Source organism: Herpailurus yagouaroundi, unplaced genomic scaffold (genome assembly GCF_014898765.1).
Source record: "Herpailurus yagouaroundi ecotype Mexico unplaced genomic scaffold, PumYag 387, whole genome shotgun sequence".
NCBI classification, from domain to species: Eukaryota; Metazoa; Chordata; class Mammalia; order Carnivora; family Felidae; genus Herpailurus; species Herpailurus yagouaroundi.
This window is the reverse complement of record NW_024412604.1, coordinates 2,149,198-2,175,478: the sequence shown is the minus strand read 5'-3', so window position 1 is coordinate 2,175,478 and position 26,281 is coordinate 2,149,198. Positions and strand designations below refer to the sequence as shown.

The 26,281-nt window shown below is 53.2% G+C and overlaps 1 protein-coding gene across 4 annotated transcripts in view; it reads right to left on the bottom strand.

The window, feature by feature from the left end:
• Positions 1-26,281, bottom strand: part of EEFSEC (eukaryotic elongation factor, selenocysteine-tRNA specific) — a 250,858-nt gene that overhangs the window by 47,034 nt on the left and 177,543 nt on the right. For 3 of the 4 annotated variants that reach the window (XM_040463282.1, XM_040463283.1, XM_040463285.1), the window contains 2 exons: positions 18,712-19,368; positions 1,145-1,301 (listed from right to left, as the gene is read on the bottom strand). In XM_040463282.1, coding sequence (XP_040319216.1) covers positions 1,145-1,301; positions 18,712-19,368 — 814 coding nt within the window. The remainder of the gene's footprint in view (positions 1-1,144; positions 1,302-18,711; positions 19,369-26,281) is intronic. The other variant, XM_040463284.1, reaches the window with a different exon arrangement.

The following is a 26,281-nucleotide window of genomic DNA, read 5'->3' as shown; positions in this document are numbered from 1 at the left end:
GAACTTGGCCAGGGCACCACCCCACCTGAAGATGTCACTCAAGAAGCTCTACACCAACATCGTGTTGCTGACTTGAACTGAACCTCCCCGTGGCTTTCCAACCCTCACAGAATAAAACCCAGAGCCCTGCAGATACGCAGGGTACAGCAACATGCTGATGCGAAGTCGGGGTTTCTCTGTAAAATCCTTCAACTCTGTTGCATGTCTGAAAACTGGTGTAACGTACTGCTGGGGAAGAAAAGTGACATCCCACACACCTCCCAGCTTGTGCCAAACAAGCAGTCCTCAAGTCAGGGCCTTCGTACATATCCCCTCTCTCCACGAACGTTCTTTCCCTTGGTGTCAGTGGGGCTCCCTCCTTCCCTTTGGTCAGGCCCCTACTCAACTGTTCTCGCCTCAGAGAGATCTTCCCTAATTGCCCTGTCCAGAGGCACACACAGTGATTCTCCCCCTCACCCTCCTTTATTTTTCTGTGAGGCACAGTCAATACTCATTCAGTGCATTCCCACCTACCCCCTCCCATGACCGTGGCAGCCTGACGGGTGTGCAGCGGGACCTCAAGAATACGGGTGTGGGGTATGCGCAGGAGTGATGGGATGGAGGGCCGAACTAAAGAAATCCAAGGGCTCTATTCCCAAGAGCAAATGCACACCCTTGATCCCGCCATGGACAAGCCCCAACTCAGGTTGCACAGAGCCTCTGCACCTACTGGTCTCCACGGGGCAAAAAAGGAGGTGGCAACTCACATTCTGGCTACTGGGGCAGCGTTCCAGGCTCCTGGTGGTCTCTGTCACCAACTTTTCCTTCAAAGCAACTGTCAGATCAGTACTGGTACCATACTTCACAGACAAGCCAGGTAATACATTCAAGGTCACCCCTATATGGTAACGGTGCAGCAGGAGCTCAGACTCAGACCTTGACCTTGGCTCTACCCAGAGGCTAACTCCACGCCAAGCCCCTCCAGGACCCATCCCGGCTCTTCAGCCACAGGGGACCAAAGGCCATGAGGCCGAGTGGGCTGGGCCCCTGTATCAGCTCAGGCAAGCTGAACATCCTGAGCCAAGGGGCACTGTCCGTGCACCGTCTCTGCTGTCTCTCCATGCCTGCATGGTGCCCGCCAGTGGGAGGAAGTGACTGCACTCACCAGGGATGTGGATCTTGAACTTGCCGCTCTGGCCGAAGGCGCTGTCGATGACCCCCAGCTCCCCAGTGGACAGGTGCACCTTGAGGCCCACGAAGAGCTGTATGTTGGTCTCCTTTTTGAACAGGGAGCGGCCGATCACGCTGTGGTCGTCTATCACCTGTCCCCAACACACCCAGCCCCGGAGAGACAATCAGTGTGTGCTGGAGGAGCCTGGGACTGCCTCTGCCCCTACCCGGCCCTGGGGTGATCTGTCTCGCCGACAAAGGAACGCTCTTGGAGTCACGTGGCAACCAGCCCTCATCACCACCACTGACCACCGCTGAGCTTCGGCTGCCGGCAAGCTGGCCGTGAGAGCTTTGTGTGGCTCACGCGTAGCACACGGCAGCAATGGGAGGGAGGCACTGTTTCCCCACTTCACAGATGTAGAACTGGAGGCATAGCAGAGTTAGGCCATCCGTCCCAGGTCACAGAGCTCCCAGGGCAGACTGAGCTCAGAACCCACAACCTCCCTGCCCGCACCAGCCTCTGCATGGCCACTGTGCCCTGCCTGTCTCCAAACACCTGTCTAATGGTGGCTAGTGGCACTCTCCTCATGAAAGCTTGCTCAGACTCCCCAGGTCGAGAGGATGACATCCACACTTGAGTCTGCATCAAGGTATTCTAGAACTTGCCTCACCCTCTCTCCGGTTTCCCCTCCCACAAGGAGTGTCCGAGAACTTGGTCTCTGCCGCCCCATCCCGCTAAACACATATGCATTTCAGCCAAGGCTTTACTCACTCTGCTCAGGGCCCCTTCCTGGCCTGGCCCACATCTACCTACACCACACCCCACCGCCTCTTCTCTGTGATGCCCTCTTGCCCCAACCCCAGGAGAGGCCCCAGCTTCCCTGTCTCCCTGCTGGCCGTGGCCAGGCCCTGCGCTGCCCAGCCTGTGCCCCCTCACTCTTTGTGGAGGCCCAGGGCACAGAAGGGACACACACGTGCATGAAAAGCCGACCTAGTACAGCCCTGATTTCAGCAAGAGCTGTGTTCACCTTGAACCTCTCCCCAGGGGACTGAGTGCGGGGAAGGCTGAAGTGTCACTCTCCCCTCCTGTGGCCTCCCCTGCCCTTCCTGGCTCCTTTCCAGGGCCTGTGCCAAGAATGTGCCAGGCCTCTGTGTAAAAGAGAGAAAGAGGGACATGTGTATGTGTGTGTGTGCATGTTGAAGACTAGACCCTCCCCCAGATGACCTCAAACGGGCTAATGAGCTTCTTCTTGAGATTTGCTGCTACTTCAGAGCAGGGCCCGTGCTTGACCTGGCGTCCGGCATGCTGGGTCCCACACAGGTGCCACAGAGCAAATGGGGGAGGCTTCTTCTTGCTCTCCAGGCCCTGTGCACTGGCTTGGGTGCTTCTGGGGACCAGGGTTGAGTCTGAGCAGGCGTCAGCCCGGGCAGCAGCATGGAGGCTGGAGTGCTGCCAGCGGTGGGGCCTGCAGCCTCCACGTGTTCTCCTCCTGAGGCCGAGACTCATGGGGGACCCCCATGGGCCGGGCTGTCCTCAACCTCAGAAACCTCTCACTTCTGCCCAAGACACCAAGATTTGGCCAAGGGCCCCAGATGGATTGTTTTGAAAGGCAGAAACTGTCCCATTTACCCTAAAACCCTTTTAGAAAAACATATCCTATTCTATTTGATTCATAGCGCCAGATAAAAGGTACTTGAATTCCTCCTCTCCCCGGTGATGGATGAATCGGATACAAATAACGATAAGAATAATCATTTCCACTTGCACAACCCTTTATAATTCACAAATCTCATTCCCACACATGAACTCCTCCTCGTCCTTCAGGACTCAGCCCCGGCAGAGCTCTCCCGTGGGCGGGCCTGCCACGGGCTCTGCCCTGTTTGTGGGTACCACAGGGTGAACTGAACGGAGTTGGCTCCTGGGAGCTGCACGACACGGGGAGCGAGGGTGAGCGGATGTCAGCAGCCCCAAGTGCTTTCCCAGGCTTCGCGGCTCCCAGGACCTCTGCCTCCACACCCACCAGAGCGGCCTGTACGTAGAAGTCTGTTCCCAGCCTGCCCGGGGCCTGGGAGGCAGGGCTACCTATCATGTTCGGCAGCCAGGATGGTTAGCCGAACTGACTCTGGACTAGCTGTTCTGTGTGCCCCATGACTGAAGGTGCTCAGTGCCACCTCCTGTCCTAAGCTCGGCCTGCACTACTCAGAGGCCACCAGTTGTTAGAAGAAAGTGCCTCAGAGCACCGCAGCCTGTAACAGAGGCATCAGGGGGCCCCACTGAGCCCCGGGGCACCCTTGTCTGCAAGGGGTTTTCATTCCTACTTCAGGGCAGTCAGAGGCGAGATCTGAGGGAACTGCAGTCACCAGGGCCAGTGGCACGGTGGAAGTTCAAAGCCAAGTATGCCGGGCCTTTGCAGAGCCTGTGCTGAAGACGCCCGCCGGGATCTTCAGCCCCGGGGGCACTCTGGGCAGGACGGGTGGGTCCCAGGCCCTTGCTAGCCCATGAGACAGGGCCAGCTGAGACCCAAGACCTGTCCTGGGCCCCATGGCTGGGCGAGAAATGACACAGTCAGAGAAAAGGCACAGTCCTTGCGCCAGGAGCTTACAACCTACCTAGAGAACCACCTTATAAAGGGCACCACAGGGCCCCAACAGGCAATCCAGGCAGAAAATTCACACCCAATTCCTAACAATGTTCGTCCTTTCTTCCTACAAATATTTACTGAGAGCCTACCATGTGCCAGGTCACCGGGGGCAAATCCAAGCTCCTGCCTCCAGGGGCTCATGTATATCCTTGTGGAGGGTAATTATATTCTTTCCTCCATTCCATTGCCTCTGGACGGCTCACTGGCTACAGGGTGTCCCTGTCTCTGGGCAGGGCCCTGGTGCCTGCAAGGGCCCCAGTCAAGCTTTTCGTGCCTGTGTCCTCCCAGCACCCTGGCCCTTGCTCCTCTGTAAACCCTGATCCTGTCTCTTGTCTTCGGAGCACAGATCACTCCCTGATATTATGCCATAGCTTTATCTGCTGTTTGTTTAATGTTTATTTATTTTGAGAGAGAGAGAGAGAGAGAGAGAGAGTGAGAGAGCAAGCAGGGGAGGGGCAGAGAGAGAGGGAGACAGAGAATCCCAAGCAGGCTCCACGCTCAGCTCAGCACCTGACGCGGGGCTCGATATCCCGACCATATCATGACCTGAGCCGGAATCAAGAGGTGGACGCGCAACTGACGGAGCCACCCAGGTGCCCCTGTCCGTTACTTGTTTCTTCCTCCCAAGCGGAACACGGGTCCGTGAGAGCAGAAACATGTCTCTCTTCTCCACAGCTGCGTTCCCTGCACATCAACAAGCCTTGCTATATGCTCCCCGAATGCCTGAGTCAATGTTAAACGTATCTAACTGTGGTTGTTGGTACGTCTGCAATGCTCAGTCCTGCCTGTGGTCTTTCATTTTTTAACACTTCATCGACGCATAACTGATCTATAAAAGCACGTACACATTTTAGGTATGTAACCTGATGATTTTAGAGATATGTATACACCCATGAAAACATTACCACAATCAAGCCTATGAATATAATGAACATGTCTATCACCCCTCCCCCCTCTCCTCAACCGTACCCACCCCAGACTTCCCCCAGTCCTCCCGGGCTCAGTTTGGACAAGCCTTCCTTCAGACAGCCTCCCCACACGGCAGGAACCTCCTGTCCTGAGGCCTGGCCGCTCTGTCTCATCACTGGCAGCTGGCCTGTCTGTGTCCCTCACGAGACAGACTGGGAGTTCTGCCCTGCAGGGCCCTGGCCCATGACAGGTCCCAGTAAATATGCACGTGATATGCAGGTGGGGAGGGAGATACTGCTGACAGAAGGGGACTCTTGGCTCTTTGGGCGCAAAAGTAAATCACTCAAGTGGACTTGCGGCTGGGGGTACATTTCATCAGAGGGAGCCCACAGCCCCGCCTTGCACCTAGGTCCCCTTCCGCCCCAGTACAGGCCATCCCTCGCACCGGAGCACAGCAGGCTCTCCAACGGGCCTGGTGGCGGGGCTTCGTGGTGACCAGGGCCCTGGGGTGGCAGGCATGCTACCTATAAGCAAAAAGGCATTTCACAAGACTTTTTATTGGGCCTTCTCCCCCGCCTCTTCCTTTCTTTGGGTTATAGAATATTAACTTAAAAAGCTAAATGCCACAGACACAGCGGAGAACCCATCTCCCACCCCCTCCCAAGGCTCGCAACGAGGACAGACTAATTTTATTAACTTCAGGGGAACTTCAAAAAGCTTCGGGGCCTTCATGGCAGACTGCAACGACCCCAAAGTTGGTTTAAGTGCTACATAAACAAAAGCCTAGGGCCAGGGAAGCTGAGGGCTCCAGGCACTTCTTGTTTATGTTCTCATCTGGCCGAGTGGGCCAGCGTGCGGGCTGGCGGGCCCTGTAATCCTGCCGGTGTGTGGTGCCGGTCAGTTCACTGACCTACATTACCACAATATTTTTTTAAGCATCCGGGATAAGGTGAGGAGCGAATGGGCTTTTTCTGACCCTCCGAGGAGGGGCCCGAGGGGCTCCCTCTTGCTTGCTGCCTCGTGGTCTCCCTGGGCTGGAGTGGCAGTTTAGAAAGGATTCAAGTTCAAAGGCAGGGCCCTGGTCATTCCTGTTCTCTTGTTTTATGGCTTGGCCAGAAGGCATAATAGCACTGATTAGGTGTAATGTCCCTCCTACTAACTTCTGTGTCTTCAATTCCACTTGTAGGGGTCAGGCAGTGCGGGTGAGGAGGCCGGCCTTCAGCATATTGCCAGGAACACCTTGCGGTCTCAGAAAAGCTGACGCACCACCCCCCCTCCCCGATGGTCCACACTATCATTTCCAGCAGCCTGAGTGGATCCTTCCAGGAGCTGGAAGATGGCCCAGTCTGGCACTATGGACACAAGCTGCCAGGACAGCGAGAGGAGCTGGCAGCAACCTCCTCTCCTCTCAGACTGTCCAGCCCTCTGCACCTCCTCTGTCCCCGACCCAGCACCCTCAGCAGGTGAGAGCCACAAACTGTCCTTGGCCATGCTCTGGAAGAGACGCCTCCACACCATCAGTTATTCTTCCGAAAAGCCAAGTAGGGATTTAGCAAAGTGAAATGACTGGCCCAAAGTCACACATTCCAGCTTTCCCTGCCGTCACCTCCACGGCATGAGAGCAGAAGAGGTGGATGTTTGGCAGCAGCGAATGGGCCCGGCCATGGCATTCCCATTCTCTGGGCTCCCCCGAGCCATGCCATGATTGCCTGGGCCCAAGCTGGCAAATTCAGCCCTGGGGCAGCAGGGTAGCCCTACCCCTGCCTGTCCCAGCTCCTAAAAACGCCAAGCCACCGGAGAAGCCGACCCCAAGGACAAGGAGTAAAGACAGATGGAGCCTGGCCACTCCAGGCAGGAAGTGAGGTGGGGCCTGAGCACCTGTCAAAGGAAGATCTGCCAGCCCAGTGGACTCAGTGCCTTGGGAGGGAGGGCTGTGTGGCTGTGAGGTGCTTCTGGTCGGCTCTGGGGCCAACCCGCGGTGGAGGCTGCCAGGTCCAGAATGTACTGAAGGCCAGTGAGGCAAGCTGCTGACCCTCCAGGGATTCTCCAGGCTCCTCATCCATAAAATGAGGCTGGAGGGATGGTAAGCTTTCCTCTAGCTATGGTTATGAGGCCAAGAGGCCAGTTACCCTTCTGGTGAATTCCAATACAGGCCACATTTAGGAGCACGGGCGCACTGGAGACCAGAAGAGACGAAGAAAGAAGGTTAAGGGGATGGGGACCAGGCGAGGGAAGATGGGAGGAGGAGGTGCTCAGCTAGAAGCAACAGCTAAGAACAGACTCAAATGCTATTGTCCAACATGGCTCTTGACTCTCTGCACAGAAGGGCCAATTCCAGAGGGAAGGCTGAGCTTCTGCTCATGTACTGGGCCGGAGCCTGGGCTCTGGAGCCAGCTTGCTTGGGCTCAAAGCCCTGGTCTTGTGGTCTTGGAGCCTCTGGCCCGTGGCCTAACCCCTACGGGCCTTAGCTGCTCATCCACAAAGTGAGGTAAGAGAGCTGTGGCAGGTTTACACAGAGTTGGCACTGGCCTGGCCTCTGCCACCCCCACGCTCCCTGGGCAGGGTGTCGTCCTCCCTCAGGACCCTCCCCACTGCACGATACACAGGAAGGCAGGGGGGGCAGGTACGGGGCCTGTGTCCCCCGCCCCACTGGCTGCCACATGCAGATGCGAGCAGACATTGCTGACAGACCACGGCACTCTTCCATGGCCCCCTGCTGGTCACTGAGCCCCAGGCAGAAGGCTGCATTGGGAGCAGGCCGGGACAAAGCCTGTGTGAGGGTCTTGGCCCAGCAGCAGCTTGACTGCACCGGCTGCCCCAATTGAAGAGGGGTGGTAGGGGAAGGCAGGAGCTGGCCGAAGTGCATCTCTGCATCCCCAGAATGTAAGCTCTCCAGATATTACTGGGGGTAGACGTGGTAAGAGGGGACTCACAAATGTCTGCTGTAAGAAATCTCATGAAAAGTCTCGTTAGAGAGAGGGACGATAGCCTTTCCTGCTGGAGGCAGTGAGGCCGATATCTCTGGGGAGCTTCCGGAAGACCAGGGGTCATCATTTGTCCTGGGTGTTAAAGGGCAGGAGGGCTAGAGGACATGCCTTTTCTCGGCCCTGTCTTTGAAATATGTGTGTGTGCCCAGTGGTTGGCTCGTCTCCAAATTATAGACTCTTCCAGCTAAAGGAGAAAGACCTCAGAGATTAGACACCTGAACATCCAGCAGGGAAAAATCTTCAGAGGACAGTTGGAGGCTTTTCATTTTGAAATCAATCATCGTGACGTCAAACCAAAGGCAATGCATGTGGGACTTACTCCTTGGGAACAATGCTGAACCTGGGCCAGCACGGTTACAACACTAGCCCGAAGTGGGGACTTTCACTGTTTGCATGAATACTTCACTTCGTTTATTAGCCGTCAGTCATCAGAGGGTGACTTCCCAAAGAGCACTCACTGGTTGCGTATGGAAGCCCAGGCCCTTGCTTACGTGCCGGGCAAGTCCCCACTGTCCCCAGCCCCTGTGCGGGAACCTGGCTGCCAGTGCACATAATTATGTCATTACATGTGTGTGTCTCTCGGGGCCCAATTCCCAGGATGAGGCTTGGGAACTGCCCAAGTTCCGAAGCGACTATTCTAATTCAAATTGGAGAAGTGGCACCAAGAAAAGAAGGGCAGCCTGCCGTGCAGTGGGGACCCGAGTCGCTCGCTCCATTGGCTGTGAGGAGGGCTGAGGCAAGAGAAGGGGTTGGGAAGGTTTGAGTCCGGACTGCTTCTTTCAGCTCTGTGCCCATGACCTGGGGCAAGGGACTTCCCTGACCCTTAGTTTCTTCCTCTGAAAGGGCTGTTTTGGGGATTAGGGGTGTTGGTGTTGGCAGGGACAACTAAGACATATCCAGAGACCACAGATGGAGAGTTATCTAACCGGGGGCTGCTCTTGGGACTCTGGTTCTCTCCCTCTTACCCTCCACCTCACAAAGAGGTCCTCGCTGAGGACAAGAGCCAGGGAAGGGATCTGCAAGGGATGAACTCAGAAGTTGCCTGGATCCCCGATGCAGTCCTCACACGGGGTGGTAATTCTCCCAGGGCACTTGACAGCCACCAGGATCGACAACTTCCCCAAGTGTCCCTGGGATGACGATGCTATTCTGGTACACCCATCCTTACTTGGCGTAAGAAACATCTCGCCCAAAAGATGCCTTTTCTTCCTCCCCAGTACAGGGCCATGGCCTGGTATGGTGGGGAGATGGGGGCCCTGGAGTGGCCCCCAAGGTAGGGCCACTCCTCCACCAGCCACGGTGGGACCCTGGGCAGACCACATCACTCCTCTGAGCCTTAAGTGTCCTCCCCTTTGAAAACAGTGTGAGCCTATCTGCCTCCAAAGTTGTTGTGAGAAGAGGCAAGATTTCTGACTGAAAGATTTGTGTGAGAGACAACCAACCTCACTGCAGTCCCCTGGTGCAAACCCAGGAAAGGAAAGCGGCCTTCAATTCATCTCCTTTTGTCAAGTGATTTGCAGAGGCCCAGTGAGGAGGCCCAGGGCAGGCGTCCCCAGGGCGCCCACCCAAGGAGGAACCTGCCCGCCTCTGCCCCACCTCTTGGGCCAGCGGGGCTGGCTTCCTCAGAACTAGGGCCTGCCCACCACTGGGCAGAGCACTTGCTCATCTGTAGAAGCCCTGCCACCCACTTCCCTGCACCCCCACTGAGCCTCCCTCTCTGTTTCTGTCCTCCATCACCTAGGCACTGATGCAGGTAAAGCTGTCTGTCCACAGCTCATAGGGAGGTACAAAGGCACGACTCCTAAAGGCAGCCGTATTTTCATGGAGGAAATAGGAGACGCACATTTTAGTGAGCACTTGCTTTGTGCCAGGCCCCCCCCCTTGGCCCTTAGCACACGTGATCTCATCAACTCCACCACAGCTTCCTCATCTAAGAGACAGGTTCCGGGGGTGGGGTGGGGAGAGAATGTCCTGTCTATGGCCAAGCTGAGCCAGGCCAGTGCCAGCTCTTTCCACTGTGTCGAGCTGCCTTGACCCTGTGTCTATATTCAAGCAAAAAAGCAATCTTCAATCTGAGGAGGCTCACAGGCACCTCAATAGCCCAGCAAGATTCTCCACTATCAGATGCTGCCGTTTGGAAGGGAGGAGAGAGGCCAAGGGCTTGGGCCAGGGCCAAGGCCAGAACAACTAGGGCTGATCTTCACTATCTGACCTTCTCCCTGAGGAAAGAGCCCTCCTGACCTCTGGTTCAGGGGGAACCTCTGTTCTCTTGAGTGGCCTGGGAGCCAGTACAGTCTTCAGCCTGCTGGACAGGGGCCTAGCGGAGCAAGGGTTAGCAGAGTGGGCCAAGGGACCAGGTGGACCACAGCACCGCTTCCTCCGAGGGCGGGTCAGGAAGGACTGCAGGGAGCCTGGGCCGGCCGGCACCCCAGCCAGCACACTCTCCAGTGCCCTGGGCACATTGAACAAGCCATCAGCAGTACCGTGGGGTGAGCCAAGTGCCAGGAGGCAGCAGCACTTTAGACTTCAAAGCCAGCCAGTGCCCCTGGTGGCGTCTGTGTGTTTACACTTGGTTGGGCTGATGCCGCAGGCTCCTTGGCCCAGCCCTAAGGCCTTCCCCATCCAGCGCCAGGGTGCCAGAGCCAGGGTAGTCGGCATGCATCCCACCACAGAAAAGGTGCGGGTATCAGTGTCCCGCCACCACCCGAGCTGGGAACCCAGGCATCTGTGCCTGAGGAAAGTCCAAGTAAATAGCAGCAAGGAGAGCCACTGCTTAACAATGGCCTAGTGTGCCAGGAACAGCACTCGGCACTTTATATGTACTCGTCTCCCCGCCTTCCACCAGCCCATGGAGTAGGGAGGATAGCCCCTATTTTTCCAGGAAGGGTGCTGAAGGGAAGAGACTCCCCCAAAGTTTCACACCGACTCAGGGCTGTTCAGCATCCCCTGGGGCCTTGGCTGGAGCCCGAGGTCCCTGGGCCCTCAAGGCCTCAGCCCGCAGACATTGCCATACTTGGTTCTCCTCCCTCCTCTCCTCTAGTCCTGGTCTCAAGGAGGCACCCTCTTGGTCCTGTGTGGCTGCTTCCCCGACCTGCCACGTCCTGGGACCCCACTTCACAATTAGTAGCAGGCCAGCCGGGGTAGCTAAGGTGTAAGGTGGGCCCAAAGAGATTTCTGAGTAGGCAGTGGCAGGACCACCTTAGTTTCTCAGAGAGTGATGTGGGCGGAGGTGCACAGGCTGCTAGGGCAGGGAGGGAGGAGAGGAGGGCCCCTGGGGTGTGGCAGCAGTCGGAGGTGTGAAGTGGACCATGGCAGGGCAGGCCAAGTGCACAGCACTCCGCGTCCTCGGCACTGAGCCCTCAGTGGCCCCACCTTTTCCCATGCAATTGTTACAAATGAGGAAACAGGGCCCCAGAGAGTAAGTGGCTTCCGTCAGGCCAGACTACTCGACTCAACCTGGGGTGCCCAGGATCTGGGAATGCAGGCTAGGTGGCAGGGGACAAGGTTGGGGACCTCATGTGGACACCTGTCTGTAGGCTGCCCTGGCTGGCCCCACTCAAAGGATTTCTCCAACACAATCTGAATGAAGCTTCAGCCTCCCCCAGGCCCCAACCTGCTGGTGGCTTTGGTGGTTGGCCCACATACACCTTGGAGCTGCCTTCTGTCCTCCAGCTGCCAGGCACCCTGGGCCAGAGGGCCCTGTTTCCCTGCCTCTGCAGAAACAGTGCCTGGCTCTGGGACCTCCACCTCCCAGTCTGACCAGTCACAAGGCACAGCTCAAAGGTCATTAACTCTTTGTAATTTTCCCGTACAAGACCACCTCCTCCCACCTTAGCATAGTCCTTGCCCCTCTCCTGTTTCCTGCGGCCCTCTGTAGGCCCTCTGACCAGGCACATGTCTCCTCCATACAAAGGCCATGTTGCCTGTGACACTCAGCCTGGCTCACTGAGAGAGGAGCAGCTGGTTTAAATCCACACGTGGCTGGGATACAGGGACCTCTGGAGCATGGCCCAGGAGCTCCACCCCAGCTTAGAAACACCACCCTTTAGTTTCACCAGATCTTTGCACACCTGCAAAGAAAGATTCTTTACCTAACCGTTTTCTTTAAACACCGACGCTTAAAAGGGAAACTTCACATGGTACCCTAGAGAGAAAATGAAAGTCGCCATAAATAGGAACCTGATGGTAAAGTAAATACAATTAAAAAAATGAATTGGATCCTAGTCACAGACTGTTGATACTGGAAGGCTCTATCTTGGCCCTGTTTTTTGCTTGTTCAAAAAGCAGATCAGCATGTAAGAGATGGGTGTTAAAGTCACCTTCAAAGGAATCTAGGACTTTCTTTGCGATGTAATCAAGGGACCAACAAAACAAAACAAAACAAAAAACAAACCACACACACACACACCCAAAAAACAAAAGAACAAAAAAAACCCTGAAAAAGAACAAAGTGATTACTAAGGGATTCTACATTGTGGAACAGTATGGGAAACAGCCTTAATCAAATGAACAGCCAATTTCCAAGCAGCAAATGTATGAAAGAATAAACAAATGAGCACACACACACACACACACACACACAACATATATCTATGTATCTATATCCATTCTTCATTTCTACTTTTAACGGTTCATGATTTCTACTTTTGAAAATCTACTACCGTTTTCTCTGTGGCCACAGGTACAACTAGAATCTAAGGCCCACAACCACAGGGATTTGGCTCTTATTTACCATTATACCCCCAGCCCTGAAAACAGCACAGGGTAAGTGTTCCACAAATGGTTTTTGAGTGACTGTTGCTGAATGCCCAGTTTTGTACATGTTCCACAGAAAAAAGGAGAAAGGGTATTTTCTCTGTCTGAGGGATATAAGGGTTTTTATCTATTTAGAAATCAAGTGTAGGAATTGTGTTACACCTCTGTGTCCTTCCTTACCTGTTGTTTAGCGGGCCTGTCCAATTCTGGAACCTGCATTCTAATGTGCCCCACTATAATTATCACTCCTTTTTTTTTTTAACCAAATTCTCCTTGAATTTCTAACAGATTTTGTTTTTATATGTTTGGCAGGTGCAAGTTTGTAACCATGCCTTTATCATTACATGGTATCTCTCTCTATCTTGGTAAGTATTTTTGTCTTAAATTCTAGCTTGTCTGAAATTAGCATGACCACTCATACTTTCTTTTTGTTCACAGTCTCCTGACATTTCTCTGTCCGTCCTTTTATTCCTAACCTTTGTTTACCATCGCATGTTTCCTATAAATAGCATATTACTGGGTTTTGTGTTTTAATCCAATCTATCACACTCTGTACTACAGAGGAGAAATTGGCCATTCACGTTTAGTGTAATGACTAACACTCTTATTCCTCCTGTTTTTGTCATTATTTATGAACAATGTTTTTGTTTCCTTCATTTTTGTTGGTTTAATCAAATGCATTCCAGATTTTCCTTTGTGTGTGTGGAAGTGCTACACTTTCCTGGTCCATTCATAGCTTCTTCCCCTTTCTCTGTGCTTATAATCTTATACATATTTCTATACTTTTACCTGAAAACAGGATACTAAGCATCTCCCTCACCACCATATACTCTAATTCCTTTCCCCAAGCCCTCCCCTGAGAAAGGCTAGGCCTTTAGAACACCTTCACTTCCCTTCTTCTCCCCTTCAGGTGAGACCCCTGGAGTGTTTCTAGTAACCTGAACTCCCTTCCTAGGAGCTCTTGAGGAATGCAGAGAGTCCTCAAGTCCTCGAGTCCTAGGAGTTCCTGAGGAATGCAGAGAGAGTAGAGTACTTGTGGTTGTAGATGGTGATTAGATTTTCCTTGCAGGATGCTCAGTCTGTTTCAAGAGTCATATTTACCATTTAGACCAAGCGTGAACAAATAGCTAGAGGCCCAAATTCTGCCCAGTATCTGTTTTTGTACGGTCTTCAAGCTAAGAATGTTTTTTGTTTTCTAATGGATTGAAAAACATCAAAAGAAGAACATTTCATGACATATGAAAACTATAAGAAGTAAATTTCAGTGTCCCTAAATAAACTTTTACTGGCCCCTCACCACACCTACCTGTTCCTACCTTGGTGCAGCTGCTTTTGTGCCACAGTGGCAGAGTTGAGCAGTTGTGACAGAAACCTAGGAGCTGCTGGGTGCAGGAACTCTGGGATGGCTCCACAGTGTCTCACCTGGCTACATGTTTTATTTATTCATTTTTATTACCAGTGCATAGGCGCCATGTCAAAACAGGACAAGTGGACTTCAAATGTCACAGTTTCAACAATGCTCAGTGAGGTGTGGATGATTATTTTGTCGAATCACATGGCAAAGCTCTGTGTTTGTTACTGGCTGTGTTAATAAAATACAGCATATACTGACATCAGAATATTCCCAGCTCACAGAAAAAGAAAATGAGATGACTTCAAGCAGTACATCTCATCACAGCAGAATTTCTTCACGAAACAGCAACAGAGAGAGAGAGAGAGAGAGAGAGACAGAGACAGAGAGACAGAGAGACAGAGAGACAGAGAGAGAGAGAGGATATAAAACTATAATCAAAGTAAGTTTCCAAGTGGCTCATTTGTTAGCCAAGCAAAGGAAAGCCATTTACTGGTGGTAAGTTAATTAAATTGTGTTTGATTGCAGCAACTAAAAAAAGTATCCAGAGAAAACAAGCTTATTGAAGATGATTAGATTTGGGGCAAGACCAGTTGCTTGGTTGTGTCCTACAGGCCACAGACACTCAAAACAACAGTAATGAGTACGGCCACATCTAGAAGGGAGCCTGTGCCATCTTTCGATGTGAGCAAGTGAAGCAGAGCACAGAAGGAAGAGAAAACCTGGGGAGGGCAGATGGCTGGCCCCTGTATGGGCCATGCACTGTCCGCAGCATTGTGTATTTACTTCACTCTGTCACTTTCTTTCTAGAACTTACTACTACCTGAAGGCATCTAAGGTACTGTTCCTTGTCAAGTCTCTCCCATGAGAACAAGCACTCTGTCTTGCTGTACCCGCAGTGCGCGGCATACACAGGAGCTGAGGAAAACATCTGAATATATGAATGAAGAGCGTGTTTTAGGCAATGAGCCCAGGACTGTATGCCTTAAGTCTGTCCAGGTGGAAAACGTTTATTCAACACACATCTATAGAGGGCTGGGCCTTCCTTGGTTGTAAACGGAGGATGTCTCAGAGGCCCAAGTCGAGCTCCCAGAAAGCTGACTGGGTTTTGCAGAGTAGACACAATGAGTTTGCCCAGCATCATGGAGCAAGGGCTGGGAATTGGTTCACCACGGTGGTGAAGAACCTGCCCAGGAGACTGGATTTAATCTTTTCAAGATGGCTTGGCCTCCTGGAGATGTCTTTGAACAGAGACATGCCTAGGGACGGGTGATAGCTGTGATGTGTCTAGGAATTTTTCAGAGGCAGGCAAGCACAGCTGGGAAAAGATCAGCACTGGGTACTCCCTGCCCTTGTCAACCACACCCAGCAGCCAGCTTGGCTCTTAGTTTCCTCCCCAAACATGCCACTTCCAGCAGTCCTGGCTGTCTCCTGACAGGGACTGGGGCGGCGGAGGGAGGTCGGTCTCTGTGCTTCAGAGAGGAACAGAAGTCTTGGGGAAAGGATTGGAATATCATTCTGGGACTTTAAGGGCTAAACTAATAACAATAAGACAGCAAACACAGAGTAGGAGCCAAGCACTGATCTCGGAACCTTCATCTACTCCCCCAGCTCACCTACATCTCACCCCATGGTGCAGTGCTGTGAAATTCTCCGGACACAGGGAAGTCTCATGACCAGCCCATGTTTCCACACTAGGAGGTGGTCAGGCTGGGACTGAAGCCCAGGCCTGCACATCTGACGGGTCTGCTGCAAGGCAAAGGCTGTGGCCAGCCAAGCTATCTGAAAATCTCTGTACACTCTGAGTCCTGCTCAAAGCAAACAGGGTCACCTCTTGGAATAAACCAGGCCTGCTGGTTAGCTACACGAGGAAATCTTCCTCCTTCCCCTGAGCTGGACTCAACTCTCGCATATGAAGCCACACGCTATTGTGGCTCTTTCAAAATGACCCTGAGAGGAAAACTGCCTGCTCCACAAATGAGTGAGGATGGTGAAAGAAAATGGCTGCACAAGGCATACGGTGGTTATGTGGCATAGCCAGGGTTTGAGCACAGTCCGTGTGACTCCCAAGGTCAATGCCTTACCAACCTTACAAGGAAGGAAAGTCTCCCACCAAGGAGGCTCCAGTTTCTTAAGAGCACCCAAGCCTCTCAACTCACTGGACAAGAATCGACCTGACCTGCTGGAAAGGTAAGGACGTGGAGGCCAGTAAGGGCTGGGATCCAATCCTGACTTTACCATCCTGTGACCTTGGGCAGGTCACTTCACCTCTCTTGAGCTAGCTTCTAGTGCGACTGCCTTTGTAGAGGCACCCTGGTGGCCTGAATTCAGAGTAGGAAGAAAATGTTTTTTCGAGTAACTTTTTGTTTTGTTTGAATTATGTTTCATCGTGCGCACATATTACTTTTCTCAATTAGTTACATATAATTTTAGGAGGAAGAAAGTGATCTGTTTAATACTTTTTTGCAAAAGTACATATAGGAAAAGTAATAACTTCCTCCTTGGATTTTTATAAGGATTTAAAATAATGTATGCAGCTAGTAATGGCACACAATAGGTGCTGCATAAATAGAGAAGGGATAACGTGGAGGGAAGCAGGGGGCGGGTGTATTCCTGGGCCCAGAAGGGAACCTGTGGCACAGAGGTCCCCAGCATCAGGACAGGTGTCCACTCAGCCAGAGCCTTAAGGGGCTGGTAGGGGGAACCTGGGTGCCTGTTCCCTTACTTCCTTGCAGGAGCCTGGTCTCAGGTCCCCTCCACACACATCTACAGCCCCACCTGAAGCCAGCCCTGGTTGGAGGGAGCCTTTCCACTTAGGGTATCTTTGTGGGATCTGCTGACTGCAAGTCTAGGGCTCTTGTGCCTTCACTTCTGGCCTCCATGGATTGAGCAGGAAAGGGTTGGTGGCCCCAGGGATGCCCCAGGTTGGTGGCAGGGCCTGGGTCAACTTGCCTCCTGGGTCCTCCCCACTGCCCTTAGGAGGCAAGAGTCATTTGATAATATGTCCAAGCCCACACGTCTCATTCTCAAAGGAAGTAACGGCTCCTCCCCCACCAATGGGCCTCTGTGGGCAATTAGACCTGTGAGCTCGCCAAGTGGGGCATTACTCCATGACAGATACTTCCCCAGAGAATAATTACACTTCATAATACTGCTAATAAACAAAGCTAGACAAACGAGCGACGTGCACTTTATCACCTTTGTCTTCAATCAGCATCGCAGGGCTGGCCCAGGGCTGATGGAGCCCTTGAGTGGCCCCACGGTTGGTCCTTGACCCCTCCTGGTAGCCCTGGAGTTCAAGCTGCCACTGTACAGATGAGGAAACCAACATCCACAGAGGGACAGGCCCTGTCCAGAGAACAGCAGAGGGGGATGCAACATGGCTCCAGCTCCCAGACTCACACAAGGCAGCAATGCAGGGTGACCACACCTGCCTGGCAGAGTGGGCAAGGCTGGCCTTGAAGTGGGAGCCCTGAGTTAACAAAGCTGAGGATCCCGAGTTTCAGACCGATATGAGCAGGTAAGTAAGAAGCTTCTACTGATTCCCTCATCAGAGGGCAGGTCTCGATACAGGCAGGAGAAGAAGGGGCTGAGGTCAGAGGGCAGGTCTAGATACAGGGCCTGACCACCGGGAAGAAACCCAAGACAGGGAGGAGGGGAGTGGGGGTTTCCACTGCGACAGAGAGTGCCAGAGGAGAAAGAGATCTGGAAGATCTGGGGATCCGAAAGAAGGGAAAGAGACAGGTGGCAATGGAACCCCAACACTGTCCGGTGCCCAAGGCCCTGACACTTTCTCCTGAGTGCCTGCTTGGTAAGGATCAGACACCATGCTGGAGCCTAAGCTGACGTGGGCAGGGCTGCACCAGGAGGGGTGACCCTCATCTTGCTAAGAAATAGAACTGCAGGCCTGCTGAGAGCCTCAGGGTAGACCCCACTGGAGCCTAAGTCCCCAACACTGGGGCCTTATCACCACCGCGCTCACCTGGCTCAGAGACAAGTCCCAGGACCACCCACAACCACCCCTGCCCCACAGGGGTGCACATCCAGGGAGCAAGGTTTAGACATTCTTCACCCATGTCTTCAAGGCCCAGGAGGCAGGGATTCCCAGTGAGACCTACAGGGACAGACAAAGTGGGTGGGCAGGGCCCACCTGACAGGAGGTAATCTGAGGATTTCTGAACCCTTTCAGGCTCTAGGCCACCCTCATGAAAGGTCTGGGAACCATACTGGTTCACCCACATCTAAAGATCTGCCTCCAGTGATGGTGACAGGGACCCCAGGAAGCCAGCAGCCCGGGGCCTCCTGCCATGTCAACTTCCTGTACCTTTCCACCTCTTGCCCTCTGGCACCCCCCTTCCCCAACCCCACAGGCTGAGGACATGCTTGGCTAGGCCTGCCCTGCACTGACCAGCTGTGCTCTCTCCTTTGATACGATTGGCTTGGGGCAGACCCAGCAGCCACTCTGCCTGATGGAGGCTCAGCCCCCGCTGAGGCCACGAGAGCCAGGGCCTGGTCATCAGGCTGTCAGGGGCAGGGCCCAGTGCCCTATCTGAAGTTCAGGGAGGCCACTGATACACTGGCTTCTGGCCCAGCTGAAGTGCTGCTGTCCGGACCCGGACTGAGTGAGGGCCAGGGCTGCCCTGCCCTCCTCTGCCAAAGTAGAGGGTAGGGGTGGCTGGTTGGGGGCAGGTGAGGTGGAGCTTGCCGGCCTGAGTTCAGGCCCCGGCTCTATGACCACGGGCAGAGAGAACCCAGGCTACTTGACCACACGGGGCCTCAGCTTCCTTGTTCAAAAACCTCAGAAGTTGGGACCAGAAGGCCGCTAAGGTCTTCCTGCTTCTCATTATGGACCCCAACCATGCCCATCCTGGCCATCCGAGCCTGACAAGGAAGGGTGATGGGCAGACGGACTACTTACCCGCTCCACGAGGCCATGCTTGTGCTTGAGCTTATATACCTTCAGCCTGGGCAAGAAACTCTCGGCATAGTCCTTGTCCTCCAGCCCGTGGAGCAAGATGCCGTGGAAAGCCAGCCGGCACGTGTTGGCATGAATGTCTGCATCTAGCCTTGAGCCGATCACCAGGCACAGCCGAGGACAGGTGACAGGCTTCTCAAACTCCACGAGGGCCCACTGCTGCCGAGGACAGTGGCCTCCCGTGGCCTGGCCCGTCTTCTTGTCAGCCTCGCCACTGTCTGTCACCTCTGGTGCCAAATCCTTGCTTAGGTACTGCTCCTGGAAGAGGTATTCTCGAGAGAAGTCGAAGGAGTCTAGCACAGGCTCATGGTGAAAGCTATCAGGGGCAGGGCTGAAGAACATCAAGCGGCCCATCACCGTCTCATGGCCCACTGTGATGTGGAACTTGGCCTTGGTCTGCAGGGGCCCCCGGAAGTACGGGATCTTCTCCACAGAGATGAGGGCTGCATGGACAGTGTGCAGGGACTCGGGGGCACACACCAGGCCACGCTCCAGCAGCTTGGGGTCAAACTGGGTGACACAGATGCCCAGTCGGTCTCCCTGCATAGCTGACGAGACGGGCATGTGAAACATCTGCATGGACTTCACCTTCTTCACCACCTGGTGTAGCAAAAGAGAAAGCTCATGAAACAAAGAGCCTTGAGGCAAGAGGGAGGGGCTCCAGCTGGAGAAGTCTCTGTCCCAGAGCTGCCAACACTCACCTGGCACCTGGCACCTGGCATGCCAGCCTAGGGGAGCACTGGGGTGGTCTGGGGCCCGGGTCCACACAGCACACTAGTCCAGCATGTGGGGGGTAGGCACAGCAGCCAAGTCCTGTGCTACTGTAGCTCCCTCTGTCGTTTGAGTCCCCGCTCTGCCCCAGGCTCCATTCCAGCACTTTCTTGCCTTGAGCCCTCTATACAGGCTCACCACTGCATGTAGAACGCCCTCCCCCCATCCCCCACCAGGTCCTCAGCCTGCCAAGCCATGACCACCTGTCCTTGAAAACCTGGGCCAAACACCACTGCTCTGGAAAGTCTGCCCTGACCCCCAGTGGGCAGGATCTGTCCCTCTCCGGTGCTACCCCAGCCCCTCTGAGTCATACACAGACTTCTCTGCAGTCAGGGCCCACTCTGCGCCAGCCTGCCTGCTAGCCTGTGGGCTTCTCCAGGGCAGGCCACTCCTCACTCCCTGGACACACAGTCCCTGGGGGACCGCAGTGTGCCAGAGACCGTTTTAGGGGTATGAATAGAGTGAGAAACAACAACCAAACTGTAAACACAACAAATGAACTAAGTCTATATTGACAGAATTAACATACAAATCTTATGTGTAAATATAACAATAATTACATATGTATATAACATAATTATATATGTACATTATATATAGCATACTATATTATACATAGCATATGGCATATAATATAGTACATGTAGTATACCATATTAAATATACATGGTATATATAATACTATACTATACTATACTATACATATTACATATAGTACGTACGCCACATTATGTATAATATGTGTTCATATATAACATCTAGAGAAGGCCCAGGGTTGGGGAAAGGTCTGGCTTTTCGGAGCGGTGGTCAGGGAAGACTTCTGTACAGGTGATGTCTGAGCTATCACCTGATTATAAGAAGTTGTGTGAAGGTCCAGGAAAAGATAGTTCTGCACAGAGGAGCTGATGAATGTACAGGCTGGGACAGAGGTTCCGTGAGTCTGAGAAATAAACAAAGAGGCAGGAGGGCTGTAGCAGGGAGGGCAGGGAGGGCAGGGAGGACAGGGAGGGGAGGCCGGGCAGGCCGGAAGTCACCGAGGAGTTTAGGCAAAGGAGTAACCTGATCTTATCTCTGTTTGGAAACCATCACACTAACTACTACACTGGGCAGATCTCTGCACCCACAGTTTGTAAATCAGGAACAGACATAGGAAAGGCTCTGATAAACGTTCATGAAATCAATGGACATTCCTACTAAGAGCCACTGTCAGAGAGGAGATGAAATCACATTCACAGATTTCTGCTTAGTGCAGCAAAAAGATGGGTAATAGATTTCAGAAAACCTGCCATCAAAACTTGTTAAATTAAAGACACTGGCCTTTAGGTCTCAAGCATCCCCATCTACAAAGCCTGGGTATGTGGAACACTCTCTTTTTCCCTGGATAAAGGGAGAATGCTGAGCTGATACCGGGCGCAGGAGGCCAGGCCCTTTCCTGGAGAGCCATAATACTCAAGTGTTTGTTTAAAGATCATTAACTACCTAACCATGAGGTCAGGGAGCAGAGAAAGTGAGAAGTGTGGTGTCAAAAGCCACAGCCAAGATCAATCAAAGAGAAACATAAAACACCTCTAAAATGGTCTACAAGGGCGACGGGAAACTAAGATTTTCAGGAATGCATCTCAGAGTAACTGGAGAATATTATCTTACACTAAGCGTCTGCCCAGAGAGGCAGGTCCCGAATCGCAACTCTTCCCCTGAGGCCCGTGGCCGCCTGGTGAGCTGTCCTCTGGCCCCCACCCCACCCCACTCCCTTCTCCAGGCCGCCTTTCTCAAACACATGTTGGATGATGCAATTCTTTGGCACCAACCTCTACACGGGCTCCCCTGCTCTGCACCACTGCTTTCAAACCTCTTCGGCGTAGCTGTGGTGAGCAGGACGATCCTTTGGTCAACTGAAATTCTACGGGAGGATCGGCCCCCTGGCCGCCGCCCCCCCATCAGGTGAGCTGCTCAGGGTGGATAGGGGCTCCTGCACCTCCTGACGCCCTCTGTGCTGCCCCACCAAGGACTTCGGCTTGCCTGGCTTTCCCGCATGGCCTTCCCGGGAGCCTCCTGCAACACGGCCTGCCTTGGCAGCTCTCTTCCTGCCCCATATTCTTCCAGCACCTCAAGCCCCAACCAGGGCAAGCTTGAGCAATTCCCTACATACAGAACCCCATTCCCTACATACAGAACGCAGGGCCATGTATGCCTCTGCGTTTTGCCCGTGAGGCTCCTTCTCCCCAGGACTTCCTCCACCTGAAATTCCCATTCATCCCGAAACTCTGGCTCTCAAGGTACCTCCTGGCATGGCATCCCTGCCTGCTCCAGACTGAACTGGCTACTCTCCCTGGGTTGCTCTGAACCGGATGCACTGAGCTGTCATTGCTGCCTCATGGCTCTGCCAGTCTGTGCCTCTGTGTATCTACTGACTTAAATGACAATATAGTAAATACCTGTGGCCCCATCGTGTACCCTGAGAACTACAACATTACCAGTAAGTTCCATCTCCTTCTGTGCTCCTCCCCCACCTAGCTCTCCTGCCTGCCCACCAGCTGGAGGCAACCATTCTCTTGAATTTGGTGTGTGGCATTCCTTTCTTTATATATATATGTGTGTGTACATGATTGAGCAGAGACTCACTACATATGTAGTACATATGCCTAATCAATACTTTGCTTTGTTTTCTGAGTTTTTGAACTTCGGAGTTCGTGTCCGTGCTGCCTACACCTGCAGTTCATTTGTTGCTGATGCTGTCTGGCACAAGGCACGCACCGACCCCCATTCACTCCTCTATTGGTGTGCACATGGGTCGTTTCCAGGTTTTCGCGGGAAGAGGATGCAGTGAATGCCCTCTCACACAGGAATCCTGCCTGGTGCACAGTGCTAGGAGGGGTTCTGGAAGACACAGGCCCTGTACCAGAACTGCTGGGTCAGGGGCGACTGCTCGTGTCTCCTAGATAAATAAAGTATCAATGTACACTTCCACCACAGGCTGGAGACTCTCAATGGATATAGGTCTTCTCCAACATCTGGCACAGCCAGATTTCTTCATTTTGGCCTGTCACATTTTTTTTTTTTTTTTTTTGCCTTTTAAATTCCGAAGCCAGGGGCCATGTTCCTACTGCTGCATCCTCAGTGCCTAGCACAGAGGGTGGCTGAAAATGCTGCTTATGGCAGACCCAGTTACACACCCAGCCCATCGGAAGAGAATGGCTACATCTGATTCTGGAAGAGAAATGCCCCCCGTGGCAAAAACACACCTGGCAAAGCACGGAGCTGAGACTCCAGACTGGCCGGGGCCTGAGCGGGATCCTTGGGTTTATGACACTTCCTGTGACAGAGGGCTCAGGGCCTTGTGCCACCCTGCCAGCCCCCACCCCCACCATCAAGCCCATCTGTAAGCAGGCTTTGTCACAGGCATGTTCTCTTTTCAACGGGGCTTGTGTTCTTAGGACCGAAATGATAAAGAATGCCTTAAGAGGGCACCGGGAACAGCAGAAAGACAAATAACTGTGCAAATCAAGATTTCAAGGGCCCAGACAGGAAACTGTGAAACCGATAAAGCTGGGGACAGGGTGGCATGGCACTACCATGGGCTCTCCTGGGTGCACGCAGACGGCATCGCCCACACGGACCTATCGCCAAGCCCACGTTTACAGGGTATCCTTTAAGAACGTAAGATCCCATCTAGGACACCAAAAAACACGGGAAAGTAGTTTTGCCAACTCAAGAAGGGGGAGAAAAACGGCCTTTCATTTTCTAGCCAACTCTGAGGGATTCCATCCATCCATTCAACAACTCACTCATATTTACTAATATCCAAGGGGAGTGGTGGCACACTGTGTGTGCATTCACTCAACACGTATTTATCAAGTTTCTCTCATGTAGCAGGCCCAGGCCCTGGAATGATACGGGGTGAACAGAATGGACTCTGGAGTCTACTGTTGGGGGCGGGGGAGACGTTAATAAAATCATCAATTAATAAATTCAGAATTACAAAACCATGGAGAGGTGTTATGAGAGAGAATAGCTGGGGGATGTAATCCTTCCTGGGTCATCAGGGAGGGCTTCCCTGAGGAGGTGGTACTAAAGCTGAGACCAGAGGGAAGAGAAGAAACCACCCATAGGGGATCCAGGCAGAGGGAGCAGCAGAGCAGGCCTGAGGCCCTGAGGGGGGAAAGAACATGGCCTGGTTAAGGGACTGAAAAGCGGTGGGCTGGCTGGCTGGCAGGGAACCGGCCAGGGGCAGCGGCATCGGGATGGAGACACAGGCCAGCCACCTTCACCGTGGGAAGGACAACAGAAGCCCCTGGTGGCAATGGTGACCTGGGGTTGAGCATAAGAATAACACCTGCTATGCATACTTTGAAAAGGTCACTTTGGCTACACGGTGTGGAGAAGCCAGAAAGGACACAGGGAAACCAGCAAGGAAGCTACCCCAAGAGTTCTTTACGCAGTACATTGTGGGGATGTGCTGACAGACCGGACATGGGGACGATGGAGACACGCTCAGATGGACACTGAGGCTCCGGCTGGAGGAACAGCCCAACGCTGAGGTGGGGAGGGGCAGCTAAGTGACCTGTGCCCAGGGGAGGCCTGCGAGGCAGCTGAGGAAAGGCAGCAGGCCTTGGGTGAGCACAGAGGTCAGAGCTCCAGGAGACGTGGAGGCTGCAGGTGGAGGTCGGGGACTAGGAGAAGACGGCTCACACACCTAACTGCCTCTGGCCTTTTTCCACCTAGACGTCTGGTCGTCTCAGAAACGGCAGCTCTGCGCTTCTGGTTGCTCGTGTGAAAACGGTGGGTTCCCCCTTGACTCTCCTTGTTCTCTCATACCCTACCCAGCCATCGGGGGCTCTAGCAGGCCTCACCTTCCAAAGAGGGCCGGCACCTGAGCCCCTCCCTCTGTAACCACTGCCCGTCCTGGTCTCAGGCCCACCTGGCTTTGGCTATTGCCCCTTTCCCTGCAGCCTGTTCTCCATAAAGCGGCTTAAATATAAGATATGACTCTGCAGTTTCACCTCTGAGCTCTCTAGTGGCTTCCCATTTTGCTCTGTAAAACTAATGTCTTCGCTAGGACCCCAAGGCCATATAGTCAGCTCCTGTCATTTCTCTGACTTCATTAGCTAGGTTTCCACCCTCAGCCCCCATTCAAGCCAGTTTAGTCACATGAGCCTTCCTACTTCTTGCTCCCGGAACACATCAAGCTTGTTCCTACCTCAGGGCCTTTGCACTTGCCAGTGCCTTTGACTGGGATGTTCTTCCCCATACACATTATTTCTCTTTTCCTTATTTCCTTCCTATCTGCTCAGATGTTTCTTTAAAAAAGGTTTTTTTTAACGTTTATTCATTTTTGAGAGAGACAGCAAGCAGGGGAGGGGCAGAGAGAGAGAGGGAGACACAGAATCAGAAGCAGGCTCCAGGCTCTGAACTGTCAGCACAGAGCCTGATGTAGGGCTCAAACTTGGAATGGCAAGATCATGACCTGAGCCAAAGTCAGACGCTTAACCAACGGAGCCACCCAGGTGCCCCTCTGTTCAGAAGTTTCTTTATCAGAGTCCATTTTTGGGGCACCTGGGCGGTTCAGTTGGTTAAGTGTCTGACTTCAGCTCAGGTCACGATCTCACACTTTGTGACTTTGAGCTCCACATCGGGCTCGCTGCTGTCAGTGCAGAGCCTGCTTTAGATCCTCTGTCCCCCACTCTCTCTGCCCCTTCCCCACTTGTGCTCTCGGTCTCTCTCAAAGTAAATAAACTTTATCAGAGTCCATCCTTGACTCTGTAATAAGAACTCCTCATTCCTCTCTATCTTCTTTTCTGTGTTTCACTCTTCTTCATAGCACTCACCACCAGCTGACATATATATTTGTTTACTGACTGTCTCTCCCACGCTGCAATGTAACCTTCATGAGGGCGAGGGGTGTGTTTTTATTTTTTAATTTCTGTTTCTATCTCCAGTGCCCAGCGCAGTGCCTGATGTATGGAGGACCTCAACACATGTTTGTGGACGGAACAAATGGAGCCATGGATGGGCGCGGCATTGTCTCTGCCCTCAGGGAGCTCTGGTCTGGGTCTGGGGTGTGTACATCCATAAAGGCCCATGGAAGTACGCACCCACACTGTGGAGTAGGGCTAGCCCTGAGGCTGGCTAGGAGTTGGAGGTTCCAGACAACCCAGGGGGAGGAGCCTTCCAAGCCTCTCCCAGGGACTCAGGTTTCCCTGGCAGGGCACAGTTAGAATGGCGGCAGAGAAGGCAGGTGGCAGAGTGGGGAGGTAACTCTGTGTGGGACCACCAGTCAGGCCCATCCCCTGAGCTCGGCTCCCAGCAGGGACAGCGGCTGCTGAGTCTCTTCCCCTTGTCCTTCCCCTCTTTCTGGCCCCAAGCACTTCTGGGGAAGGGAGGATGGACCCAGGGAGAAAGGGAGGAAGGAATACATCAAGCAAGCAAACAATTTTTAAAACTCAAGTTCATGCTTGCTAAGCAGTTTGGTCCTTTCTGACTAACAAAGAGGCTTTGCCATCAACTGGGTCAAGTTATTCTTCATGAAAACCCTACGAGGCAGGTCAATATTTTTACATTCAATTTTATGGATGAAGAAACAGAGGTTTTTGATGTCTCCAAGGTCACAAAGCAAATCGGGTGAGACTTGGGACAATGAATGCGGGGACTGTAAGGCAGGCCTGACATCCCACGGCCCGGTCTCTGGATCAGATGAGCAGAAACTGTGCCTGGGTGGCTGGCGCTAGGGGCAGAGTGGCCCTGC